The sequence below is a fragment of the Monodon monoceros genome, unplaced genomic scaffold (genome assembly GCF_005190385.1).
Source record: "Monodon monoceros isolate NGI ecotype Baffin Bay Population unplaced genomic scaffold, NGI_Narwhal_1 Super_Scaffold_11, whole genome shotgun sequence".
NCBI lineage: Eukaryota > Metazoa > Chordata > Mammalia > Artiodactyla > Monodontidae > Monodon > Monodon monoceros.
The window spans coordinates 124,435,990-124,448,800 of NW_021703767.1; the positions used below are offsets into that span (position 1 = coordinate 124,435,990).

Consider the following 12,811-nt stretch of genomic DNA (forward strand, 5'->3'; position numbering starts at 1 on the left):
GAGCCTCTGCTTTTAATTCTTTTGTGTATATACCCAGAAGTGGAATTGCTGGATCATATGGTAATTCCATGTTTAATCTTTTGAGGAGCCACTACTCTCTTTTCCACAGTGGCTGTACCGTTTTACATTCTCACAGCAGTGCATAAGGGTTCCAATTTCTTCACATTCTTGCCAACACTTGTTCCCATGAAATTTTGTTTTGAATACCCCGTGACACAGCTTGGCAGATTGAGGCTGGGGTGGGAGGAAGGCTTAAGGAAAAAAAGAATTCCCAGAAATCTGAGTCTCAGTAAAGCAACAGATGGTTATAGGAAGGGGTCAGAGACTGTTATCCAGAAAGAGAGAGTTCTTTGGTTCTGGGTTTCCCAGCTGGATCCACAAGGCTGGCCAGAAGGTTGGGAAGGGGGGAAAATGGTTGCCATCTGAACAGACCTGGGATTTACTCAAAGGGCCAATTCGGATCAGAAACCAAGACGGTCCCTTTAGTTTAGGACTGGTGGGGCAGGGCTGTCTGCCCAGGAGGCTACAGCTGCCCCCAGCTTTCAGCAGGCCGGCAGCTGTACTGGGTGGGGGGCGGTGTGTGTGTGTGTGTGTGTGTGTGTGTGTGTGTGTGTGTGTGTGTGTGTGTGTGTCTATGTGTCTGTGTGTGTCTGTGTAGACGGGAGGACGTCCCCGCCTCTCAGCAAGGCCTGGGAGCCACTCACTAGGATGCCGGATTTTCCTGACGGATTAAACGTGGCATTCCCTCCTTTCCGCTTCCGTAACAGGCCTAAAAATAGCTCGTCCCAGAGGGGCTAGGGAGAGGCTCCGCCCCTCTTTGGGGTGGGGTGGGGCGGCTGTCGCGGGAGCGGGAGGCATCAGAGACCCCGGGCCTCCGGCTGCTGGTGCCGAAGGTTCTCTGTGTCCCCGGTCCCGCAGGTTGGCAGCACTGGGTGGCCGGGAGGCTCTGTCACGCGCCCTCGAGAGCCCGCGCTACTCGGGGCCGAGGAAGCAGCCCAGGCCGGCGCGGCGGCGAGGATTCCGGGAACGGCCTCTGTCCGGGGCGGTGGAGCGAGTCGGGAGGCTGGGCCGGGGCGGAGGAGCTGAGCCGCCGGCTCGCGACCTCTGCCCGCTCCCCAGGCTCCGGGGACCCCCAGGTGAGCCGCGCCTCGTGGGAGAGCTATGCCAGGAATGCAGCCCGGGAGGGGCGCGGGTGGGGAGCGTCGTGCAGTCCGAGACCGGAGCCACGGGCCGCAGGGGGTTCAACAGCAGCGGCTCGGGCGCCCTGCGGGGTCCAAGCGGGGAGCTGCGCCTCGGGACCCGCGGCCTCTAGCCTGGCCGGCTCCGGACCGAGGTACCCGGAGGGGAACAAGAATGACTGAACCCGCCGGACTGGCCTTCGCTACGAGGACGGCCTCGGATTTTCAGTTTTTCAAAAAAGTAAAATGATTGGGGGCGGGGGTGGGGTTGCTGCTTTGCGTTCTGTAGGATAAGGGGGATCTTTTAGCGATGAGATGAGTTATTGATAAAAACAAACAGATTAGCATCTCTGGTTCCTCCGCCTTGCACTCCGAGGCAGGAGTGTAGCAGGAGGCAGCCACCGTATTTTCCTTTTGAGGTGGCTGCAGATGAAAGGCCAGGGGAACTTGCTGGGTACGGGACAGGGGCCCGGAAGGCGGGTCAGAGGAGGGGTCTGCGGGGCCTGGGCAGGGGTTACCCAGGCCTGTACCTTAAGGCGCAGGGCCTGCCTGCCCCTGCACGGTCTCTTGAAATGTGGTATCTAACAGGACTTTGAAGAGAAGCCTGATGAGTGTGAGGTGCTCCGTCCACAGACGGGGTGGGTGGTTTCTCTCCTTTGTCGCAGCCCCTCACACCTGCCCCTGGAGCTGGGGACTGGCCAGTGAGAACAGCCCCACCTAGAGAAGGCCGGTTCTCCAATCAAGCAGCGGATAAGCGGTCTTCTGTCTGTCTCTGTCAGCACCAACGCTCTGGAGACGGCTCCCTCACGTGGGAATCTTTTTGGATACCATCCAACTTGATAAAATGGTCGCATGAAGTTACGTGCTTCAGGTTGGGAACAGAAACCTGAACTCACTTGTGCAGAATACCTGGGTTCTGCCAGGGAGCTGGAATTTGGTCCAAAGGCTTGTTGCTCAACTGGCACAGGAGGAGGGAAGGGGACAACTTGGTGGGCTGTTCTGAACCTCCCTGTGGGCCCCTTGCAGGGAGGGCCAGTCCTGGTCAACAGGGTTTACCGCTTGCAGTGCCATCTGTCACTAGGCCTCCTACCTCTAGAGAGGATTTTGTGGGGTCTGATGTCCCAGGCTCTGAAGCTGGAGAAACACTACCAAGAAGCAGTGACTTCTCCATGGGAAAGAAAACACCAGTATGTTCTAAACTGCTATTCTTTTAGATGTGAAAACTAGTGTTGGTTTTTCACAGTTTTGCACCTGGGAAGATAGGTCTTGTCAGTATAAGTCGTCTCTAAAATACTTTGAAGAGACGTCAGTCAAATCCCTACCTCCCATTTTTATTTTAAAGAAAATCCTTTTGTGGCAAAAACTTAAAATGGACTTTTGACCAAACCAAGGACATCATCTCTTAAAAGTATCTCCAAAGTTTCTAGGGAGGAAATGGGAGACCTGGTGTAAGGGACAGCTGTGAGCCTGGTGGAGTGGATCTCTCTTGCTACTTTATGGGTAAGAAAGAGTGGAAAGGGGGACTCCTTTCTTTAGAAAACAGCAGAAACAGCAAAGCAGAACAAGGTCTGTAACGGTAGTGCTTCAGGAGAGCTCCTGGGTCACTCTTGTCTCCGTTGGGGTCTCTAGTGCTCCCTTGCCTACGGTGTGTGCACGGCCTGTTTGCAAACTGTGCGAGGGTTTCCTTGGCAGCCAGAACAATTAGCACTAATGACACGCCTGAGCTCCTGGGAAGGCACCGCTGAAGTTAGCTGGGAGTCAGGGCAGGCTTGTAAATGATCGCCTGGCAGCTACCTTGGAAGCTTGGCTCCTCCAAGTGCTCCTTGTAGCTTGGCAGCATTCTTGAGGAAGCAGAACAGACAGCAAGGTGGCAGCGGTGGTGGTGTAGTCTATCTGTTAATTTATGTTAAAAAAATCAGCCAGAATTTTGTTTAAAAAAATCAACTCTTTGGTCATTTTTGTCATTTTTCTGGATTTTCTCTTTGACAGATTATAGGTGGGCAGGTTTCAGAAGAATTGTAAAGTTTCCAGGAGTTGTTTCACTGTGGAATGGCTGCCTTGTGAGGTAGTGAGCATCCCGTCACTGGGAGTGTGCAAAGCTAGGTGGTAGACAGGCTTGTTTTCTTGGCCGTGGGATTGCCCCAGGTAGAAACTGTCTCTTCAATAATGAAGTGAGTTTGGAATGCTAGCGTAAATATTCTTTTGGGTCCCACTAATTCATGACAATGGTCTAGGATTGGGAAGTTCCTGGGACCCATCAAAACATCTAGAGATGGTTAATAGTTCTAGATTTCCTAATGACGGTGAGTCATTTTATTTATTTATTTATTTATTTATTTAACTGCTTGTGGGATCTTAGTTCCCCAATCAGGGATTGAACCCGCGCCCCCTGCAGTGGAAGCACAGGGTCTTAACCACTGGTCTGCCAGGGAAGTCCCACAGTGAGTCATTTTTGCCTTGTGTTTCTATTCCCAGATGTGGGAAAAGAAGTCTGCTGATAATTCAGTCTGCAGAAAGTACGGCGTGCCTGCCCTCTGGGATGTGTAGTTTCCAGGTAACCAGCAGCATTCTCGTTTGGCTTTGTCTTCTGCCCATCCCAACCAGGACCCAACCTGTGGAGCTGAGTTGTATTTGGCTAAGTTCTGCCAGGATACAGGGAGGCTTTAGGGTCTCCAGCATAGACCCTGTTGTGATTTGCTGTAAACTCTTTCAGTCCTTACAGTTTGGTCAAGAAATCTCAGGTATTGTAATTTACAAAATGGGAAGGGATTTATGTATTATCATCATCATCATTGGGAGGTAGTTTGGCATAATTAGAAGTTTTGGAGTCAGAACTTGATTTGGATCTTGGCTTCCTTACTTAGTAACTGAAGGACTTGGGGCAGGGCCCCTAGCTTCTCTGAGCCTCAGTTTCTACATCTATCAGATGAGGCAGATCATAGCTACATACAAGGTTGTATGATGGCTAGAAATAGAAATATTAAAGGCTGGCACAGTGCCTGGTGCACGGATACTTAATAAGTTATAGCTGCTATCATCCTCACCAACTTCAATTCCCACAGTTCAGGGTATGTGCCCAGCAGTGGGATTGCTGGGTCATATGGGAGCTCTATTTGTAGTTTTTTAAGGAACCTCATACTGTTCTCCATAGTGGCTGTATCAATTTACATTCCCACGAACAGTGCAAAAGGGTTCCAAAAGGGAACCCTCCACACCCTTTCTAGCATTTATTGTTTGTAGATTTTTTGATGATGGCCATTCTGACCGGTGTGAGGTGATACCTCATTGTAGTTTTGATTTGCATTTCTCTAATAATTAGTGATGTTGAGCATCTTTTCATGTGCCTCTTGGCCATCTGTATGTCTTCTTTGGTGAAATGCCTATTTGGGTCTTACACTTATTTTTTAATTGGGTTGTTTGTTTTTTTGATATTGAGCCCCATGAGCTGTGTTTGTATATTTTGGAGATTAATCCTTTGTCCGTTGCTTCATTTGCAAATATTTTCTACTATTCTGAGGGTTGTCTTTTCATCTTGTTTATGATTTCCTTTGCTAGTTTAAGTTTTAAGTTTAATTAGGTCCCATTATTTTTTAAGTTTTAAGTTTAATTAGTTCCCATTATTTTCATTACTCTAGGAGATGGGTCAAAAAAGATCTTACTGTGGTTTTTGTCAGAGAGTGTATCCCATTGTTCACTGCAGCACTATTGACAATAGCCAGGACATAGAAACAACCTAAGTGTCCAACGATAGATGAATGGATAAAGAAGATGTGGTACATATGTACGATTACAATGGAATATTACTCAGCCATAAAAAGGAATGAAATTGGGTCATTTGTAGAGATGTGGATGGACCTAGAGTCTGTCATACAGAGTGAAGTGAGCCAGAAAGAGAAAAACAAATATCGTATATTAACGCATATATATGGAATCTAGAAAGATGGTACAGATGAACCTATTTGTAGGGCAGGAATAGAGATGTAGATGTAGAGAATGGACATGTGGACACGGTGGGGAAAGGGGAGGGTGAGACGAATTGGGAGATTAGGCTTGAGATAAATGCACTACCATGTGTAAAATAAATAGCTAGTGGGAACCTGCTGTATAGCACAGGGAACTCAACTCGGTGCTCTGTGATGACCTAGATGGGTGGGATGGGGGGTGGGTGGGAGGGAGGTCCAAGAGGGAGGGGATATAGGTATACATATTGCTGATTCACTTCATTGTACAGCAGAAACTAACACAACATTGTAAAGCAATTTTACTCCAATTAAAAAAAAATTCCCACAGTTCTGCTCACCATTTGATGTCAGAACCCTAGGACTTCTGAGAATTGGACTCTTGGGGTTCTAGTGACAAAAATGGGTGGTACTTTTGGGATTTAGTAAAAACTCAGGAGCTCAGATCCCTGATTCAGAATTCTGTATAACTGGGAGTGGGGCTGCCACCTTGGGTATTTACAGACTATGCTCAGAGTGTAAACATGAGGGTTTATGGGCTGCTCAGGAAGCCAGCTAGAGCACTGCTGCCATCTCTTGACAGTCAGTGTGGGACACTTACTCACTGACGAGCCTGTGCCCACCCACGAGGGCTCCTGCCCTCTAAGCTTTCATTAGCGGCCTGGAGGATTAGGCTATGGACACAGATGGTCAACACATCAAGCATTTTACTAAGTCTAAATGGCGTTTCTCTCCAAGGAGTACAACTTAAGTGCCCCTAAGTCCATTCTTACTCTTTATCCTAATTCTTGTTGGTCCATAGCCTCAGTTCCCCAAGACCCCGAGAATATAGAATCTTGAAGCAGATATCTAAGATTTTGACAGTTCCATTCAGGTCAATAGCAATCTGGGCTGCAGGTAATATGCTAAGGGCTGGAATCCAACAGATGTGAATAAGCCGTGGTCTCAGCCCCTGTGGAGCTCACAGCTGGGGATGTGGTGGGACAGGGGTGGGGGCAGAAAGGACACAGAAATGTCCTGTATGGCCCCTCCTTGGGGCTCCCTGTCCTAGCTCCTTCCCTGGCACTTAATGCTCTGGGGGGTAATTCGGTGTATTTTTCTGACTTTCTGGAGAACAAAATCTGGAGCCAGACCCCAACACTTAACTAGTTGTGTGATTGTGGGAAAGTCATCTGCCCTCTTTGTTCACCTTGAAATTTCTTCATCTGTCCACTGGGTTGTTGTGGGAATCAAATGGGATAATTCATGCAAAGTCTTATAACTGTGTGTGAAGCACACAGTTCCAGAAGTGTTCACGATTTTTATTAACAATGGCAGGGGGGACGTCCCTGGTGGCGCAGTGCATAAGCATCTGCCTGCCAATGCAGGGGACATGGGTTCGAGCCCTGGTCTGGGAAGATCCCCCATGCCGCGGAGCAGCTAAGCCCATGCGCTACAACTACTGAGCCTGTGCTCTAGAGCCCGCAAGCCACAACTACTGAGCCCGTGCGCCACAACTAATGAAGCCCATGTACCTAGAGCCTGTGCTCCGCAACAAGAGAAGCCACCGCAACGAGAAGCCTGTGCACCGCAACGAAGAGTAGACCCCGCTTTCCGCAGCTAGAGAAAGCCTGCATGCAGCAACGAAGACCCAACGCAGCCAAAAACAAACAAACAAAGAAACAAAAACAATGGCAGGGACCGTTGCCTGGGTCACCATCCGTCCCAAGGGCCAGTCACGGTGCCTGGCACTTAGTAGGGGCTCAGGAGCCATTTGTTGGTGGGATGGGTGAATGAATGTTGCACAGCCACCCAGCACAGACCAGAGTGTGGTGAGGGCGACCAAAGGAGTGTACGCTCTGTGCTCTGGGAGCCCAGGGGAGAGGCCAGGGATTCTGCCTATGGGCCTGGGAGGTATTTATGGTGGCATTCATGTCTGAGCAAGGCCTTGAGCATGAGTTCACCTGCACGAGAAGCAGAAGGAAGTGGCGGAGGGCCGTCTATCCCAAGAGGCAGCGTGGCATAGTGGCTCAGAGCACAACTCTGTAACCAGGCTGCGTGGGATGGATCCTGCTTCCTGCACCTGGGGCAAGCTTCTTCACTTCTTTGTGGCTTAGATAATAATAGTACCTCCTTGAAGGGTTGTTGTGAGGATTACATGAGTTATTCTTTATAAAGCATTTAAAAACAGTGCCTATGAATAAATAGCCCATAGATATGAAAGTATGGACAGCAAGTAAATGGTAGGTGGGAGATGCAGCTAGAAAGGTAGTTTGGAAACAGTTCATAGAGGTCTTTGACTATCTTATTTTTTATTGAATTATATTTGACTTACAGTATTATATTAGTTTCAGGTATATAACGTAGTGATTCAATATTTTTATACATTACAGAATGATCTCCACAATAAGTCTAGTTACCGTCTGTCACCATACAAAGTTATTACAATATTATTGACTACATTCCTTATGCTGTACATGACATCCCGGTGACTTATTTGATAACTAAAAGTTTGTACCTCTTAATCTCCCTCACCTATTGCACTCATCCCTCTGCCCCCTCCCCTTTGGCACTCACCAGTTTGTTCTCTGTATCTATGAGTGTGTTTCTGTTTTGTTATGTTTGTTCATTTGTTTTGTCTCTTAGATTCCACACGTAAGTGAAATCATACAGTATTTGTCTTTCTCTGATTTATTTCACCTAGCATAATACCCTCCATGTCCATCGATGTTGTCACAGATGGCAAGATTTCATTCTTTTTTATGGCTGAGTAATTATCTATCTATATCTTCTTTATCCATTCATCTGTTGATGGACACTTAGGTTGCTTCCATATGTTGGCTATTGTAAGTAATGCTGCAATGAACATAGGGCTGCATTTATGTTTTTGAATTAGTGCTTTTGTTTTCTTCAGAAAAATACCCAGAAGTGGAATTTCTGGATTGTATGGTAGTTCTATGTTTAATTTTTTGAGGACCCTCCATACTGTTTTCCATAAAGCTGTACTAATTTACAATCCCACCAACAGTGCATGAGGGCTCACTTTTCTCCACATCCTCCAACACTTGTTATTTCTTGTGTTTTTGATAATAGCCATTCTGACAGGTGTGAGGTGATATCTCCCTGTGGTTTTGATTTGCATTTCCCTGATGATGAGTGACGTTGAGCATCTTTTCATGTTGTGCCACACCCTTCTGGCCTGCAAAGTTCTGCTGAAAACTCAGGTCATAGTTTTAGGGGAGTTCCCTGTACACAACTAGTTGCTTTTCTCTTGCTGCATTTAAGATTCTCTCGTTATCTTGAGTTTTTACCATTTTTAATTATAATGTGTCTTGGTATGGAACTCTTTGGGTTCATCTTGCTTGGGACTCTCTGTGCCTCCTGGACCTGGATATCTGTTTTCTTTTCCACATTAGGGAACTTTTCAGCTATTATTTCTCCAGTTAAGTTCTCTTCCCCTTTGTCTCTCTTCTCCTTCTGGGACTCCTATATTGTGAATGTTAGTACACTTGATCTTGTCCAAGAGGTCTCTTAAACGGTCCTCATTTTTTAAAATTATTTTTTAGTTTTCACCTTCGGTGATTTCCACTACTCGTCGTCCAGTTCATTGATCCATTCCTCTGTATTATCTAATCTACTGTTGATTCCCTTCTAGTGTGTTTTTATTTCAGTTATTGTATTCTTCAGATCTGTTTGGTTCTTCTTTATATTTTCTAACTCTTGTTAAACTTCTTACTGTGTTCATCCATTCTTCTCCTGAGTTTGTGGAGCATCTTTATGATCATGACCTTGAACTCTTTATTGGGTAGATTGCTTATCTCCACTCATTTCTTTTGGAGTTTTGTCTTGTTCCTTCGTTTGAAACATATTTCTCTGTCTCCTCATTTTGTCTAATTCTCTGTGTTTATTTCTATGTATTAGGTAGGTCAGTTTTGTTTCTAGATCTTGGAGAAGTGGCCTCATGTAGGAAACGTCCTATGGAGCCTAGTACCACACTCCCTTCTGGTCCCCAGAGCTATATGCTCCATGGGTGCCAGCCATGTGGGCTGAGTGGGCCCTTCTGTGTGGCTGGGCTGGCTGCTGTGAGTGTGCTGGTAGGCGTGGCTGGCCCTGCCTCATGTGGTGGCTGCCAGCCCCCTGGTGATCGGGGTTGAGTCCTGGGACAGCTGGCTGTGGGGGCCAGAGGGGCCCAGGGCTGGTGCCAGCTCTCCCATATGCAAGCCTTGCTGGCCTTCAAAGCCAGGTGTTCTGGGAACTCATCTTCACAGTGCAGGACCTCTGGGCTGGGGAGCCCTGAGGTGGGGCTCAGACCCCTCCCTCCTTGGGGAGAACCTCTGCAGTTGTAATTATCCTCTTGTTTGTGGGTTGCTCACCGAGGGGTGTGGGTCTTGACTAATTTGCGTCCCCACTCCTTTTACCCATCTTGTGGTTCCTTCTTTATATCTTTAGTTGGGGAAAACCATTTTTGCTAGTCTCCAGGTCATTCTTATAGATAGCCAGTGTGTAAATAGTTGTAATTTTAGTGTGTCTGTGGGAGGAGGTGAGCTAGGGTCTTCCTACTTCACCATGTTGGCCATACTTGCTTGAATATCTACTTAGTGAATTTGGAATTAGCCCATGAGGAGCACAGAACATCACTTCCCATATGGCTGAAGCTCAGTGGTGGCTGCCCCTTGTAAACAGGGCACGCACTTCCCATTTTGCCACAGTCCTTAATGCTCCCTATGCCAACACTCCCTACTGCAATGGTTCTGAAGCAGTTAGTCTGGAGATCTGCATTTCTAACGAGTGTCCAGTTGATGCTGATGCTGCTGGTCAGTGACTACACTTTGAGAACCACTGCCCACGTGTATCTCGGACACTAAGATAGGGAATCAGTTGCCACTTATCATCAAGCTTGTATTTGGTTTCTCTTACACCTGGCATGTTTCCTACCTTTAATAGTACCTTCCTGGTCCTGGTGGAATTTAGATTTGCAATTTCTGGTATAATCAGTATTGGAAGGCTAAGTCTAAAGGTCCCAAGAGACAGGCCTGTGAGAAGGAGATTTGGGAGTGGCTGAGGCTCAGCCTATAGCAGGCCTATGGTAGCTGAAGCTATGGTTACGTGTGAGCTCATCCCCAGGGAGAGTGTGCAGGGAGAGATGGGTGATGGGTGAACAGCAGACTGTCACAGGGGCACTGGCACACCCTGCCTTAAAGGAAGGGTGCAAGGATAGTAGGCTCTTCCTTGTTCAAGGAAGATGCTGGAAGGGGCATTCGAAGAGGTGGGAGGAGAGCTGAGAGAGTGGCTGGTGGAACATTCTTGGCCTTATTATGAGAGAGGGGACTGTGGGCAGACATCTGAGGCCAAAGCTTAAATATTAAATAAACAGCGAGTTCTCAGGCGAGCTCCTGGTCTGTGGGAGGACAGGAAGCAGGTGTCCTGTTACCCTGGCCCACAGCACACCTAGTAACGTGCTGTTGCTCCAAAGCACAGCTTGTTGTGGCAATTGTCTCTGAGGCTCCGGTGACACAGTTAGAGCCTGCAGCTGAGCATGGTGAGTGTCATGTCACCTGCCTCCTTTTTAAAAAATAACGTGACAATTATTAAGAGGAATGTGCTGGTCTTCTCCTCATGGCCGTGATGGGGATGCTCGTGGCTGGATGGTTTTGTTTCTGGAGTATGTGTTGGGGAGGAGTATCTGAGAAAGGGAAACATTGGAGCTGAAATGGAAAAGGTGGGTCCGTGGCATCCTGTGGCAGCTTCAAGACCAGGCTAAGGGGTTTGTTTGCACTTGGTACTGGGGCAGCAAGGAGCCATGCTAAGCTGCCGAGGAGGGGGCTGGGGGGCAGGTGTGTGATTAATGCATCTCGGTGGCCCCAGTGCCTGGCACCGGGCCTGGCCAAGCTAGGCATGTTCTAAAGGAGCGGGGGAGGGGGTGAGTGAATGAATGAATGAGTTCGATGGGTAAGGTTTGATGATCTGATCCAAGCAAAGTTTTAGGACAAATAGCCTCAAGAATCGATGTTGGATGGTTCAAAGTCCACAAGCTTTGGAGCCAGATACACCTCCAGCTGTACTTCAACTCTGACCTCCCTACCTGGGGAAGACACTTAACCTTTCCAGACATCAGTTTCCTTGTTTGTAAAGTGAGGATAGTTCTACCTGTTGGTAGGTTTGCATTTAGAGTGTGTGTCTGGCTTGGAGGCTGGCACTCCCTGCACTGCGGCCAGTTTTCTTACCGAGCACCCTCCCCTTGCCTCTCCTCCAGTCCCCAGATTACCCCAGGGCAGGTGGGGGCAGGCTTGTCACCTCCCACTGCCACCTTTCCCAGATGAAGACAGGCTCAGGGCGCTCAGGGGCCTTTCCTGGAGGCCTTCCCCTCTTTGCAAACCGAGCCTGACTGTTTCTTCAAGGCCTTTCAGCTTCCTGAGGTCAATGACCTTTTTCTTCTCTGACTTTCTGCTGTACTTGAAAGTGTAAATCACATGATCTAAAAAGAACTTGATTGAATAGGGTCACATGTATTTCCTGTTCAGTCAGATTCTAAGTTCTTTAAGGGCAGAAATTGTATATTTTTCTTTAAGAAATTATAAAAGTAATAGATGATGACGCAAAGAACTGAATAGTATAGAGAGGTGGTGAGTGGAAAATAAAAGTCCTCTAACCTCCGTTCCCACTTCCCAGGTATAACCATTGCTAACAGCTTATTTTTCTAGAAATAGTCTATGCTTATTAAAAAATATAGATAATGAACCATATTTAGGAATAATAAATCAGTATACTTAATTATGATTATATATGAATAACTAATATGAATCATTCATATATGTGTATGTGTTATATATATATCATTATCATCATTGGTCTATGTAAGACCTATCTGTCTATCTATCCATCTCCTACCCATGCACCATCTGTCTATTTAATTTATTTATTTTATTCATTTATTTATCCTCATTTCACATTCCCATTTCCCTCCTGCCTCATAGGCAACATTCTAATGTGAGATATATATATTATGCATATGTGTATATATAATACATATACACATACATATGTGAGATATACATATCTCCTTTATTTTTGCTAATTATTATTAAATGTCATATTAATATATTATTTAAACAGAAATGGATATATATGTATATATATAGTCATTATTCCATATCAATCAGTACATAAAAAACTGCCTTATTCTTACCAATAGCTGCGTAGTATTTCATCGTATAGAGATACCATTCATATCCTCACTGTACTTTGTACTTTGCTTTCTTGTAATTTTCTTGTAATTTGCTATTACAAATAATACTACAAAGACAATTTTTGTACAAGCACCTTTGCACACTTGTATGAGTTTGTAGAGCAGATTGTAATTCTTAGTACTGGAATGTTCATTTTAAATTCCGGTTGCTATTGTCAAGTTCCTCCCCAAAGAGAGCAATTTCTTTGTCTAACAACAGAGTGGTGAGTAGAATCTGAGTCATTTAACAACAAACTGGAGCTGTTTTCTAAACCATGAGGTTTGAAACAGACCATCGTGGACTGAGCACAATCTCTGTGCAGAGACACGGCTGCTCTCTTGAGCGCCACCCCGTGGCAGGGGCGGACATCATTTCGCTCACATCCCACTAGAGAGAACATAGTCATACTCATCACACCTGACAGCTGGGGAAACTGGGAACTGTAGCGCACCCCTCCATTAAACGTTGC

General features: G+C 46.6%; 1 protein-coding gene across 26 annotated transcripts in view; it reads left to right on the top strand.

Annotated features, from left to right (window-relative positions):
* The first annotated feature begins 854 nt into the window (after positions 1 to 854).
* The window catches only part of DZIP1L (DAZ interacting zinc finger protein 1 like), an 83,172-nt gene continuing 71,215 nt past the window's right edge, over positions 855 to 12,811 (top strand). For 22 of the 26 annotated variants that reach the window (XM_029214481.1, XM_029214490.1, XM_029214478.1 and 19 more), the window contains exon 1: positions 1,244 to 1,419. In XM_029214481.1, the coding sequence (XP_029070314.1) occupies positions 1,354 to 1,419 (66 nt within the window). In that variant the 5' untranslated portion in view covers positions 1,244 to 1,353. Of the gene's footprint in view, positions 1,137 to 1,243; positions 1,420 to 2,670; positions 2,679 to 3,653; positions 3,733 to 12,811 lie in introns of those variants that run through there. The other 4 variants (XM_029214501.1, XM_029214502.1, XM_029214503.1 and 1 more) reach the window with 3 other exon arrangements.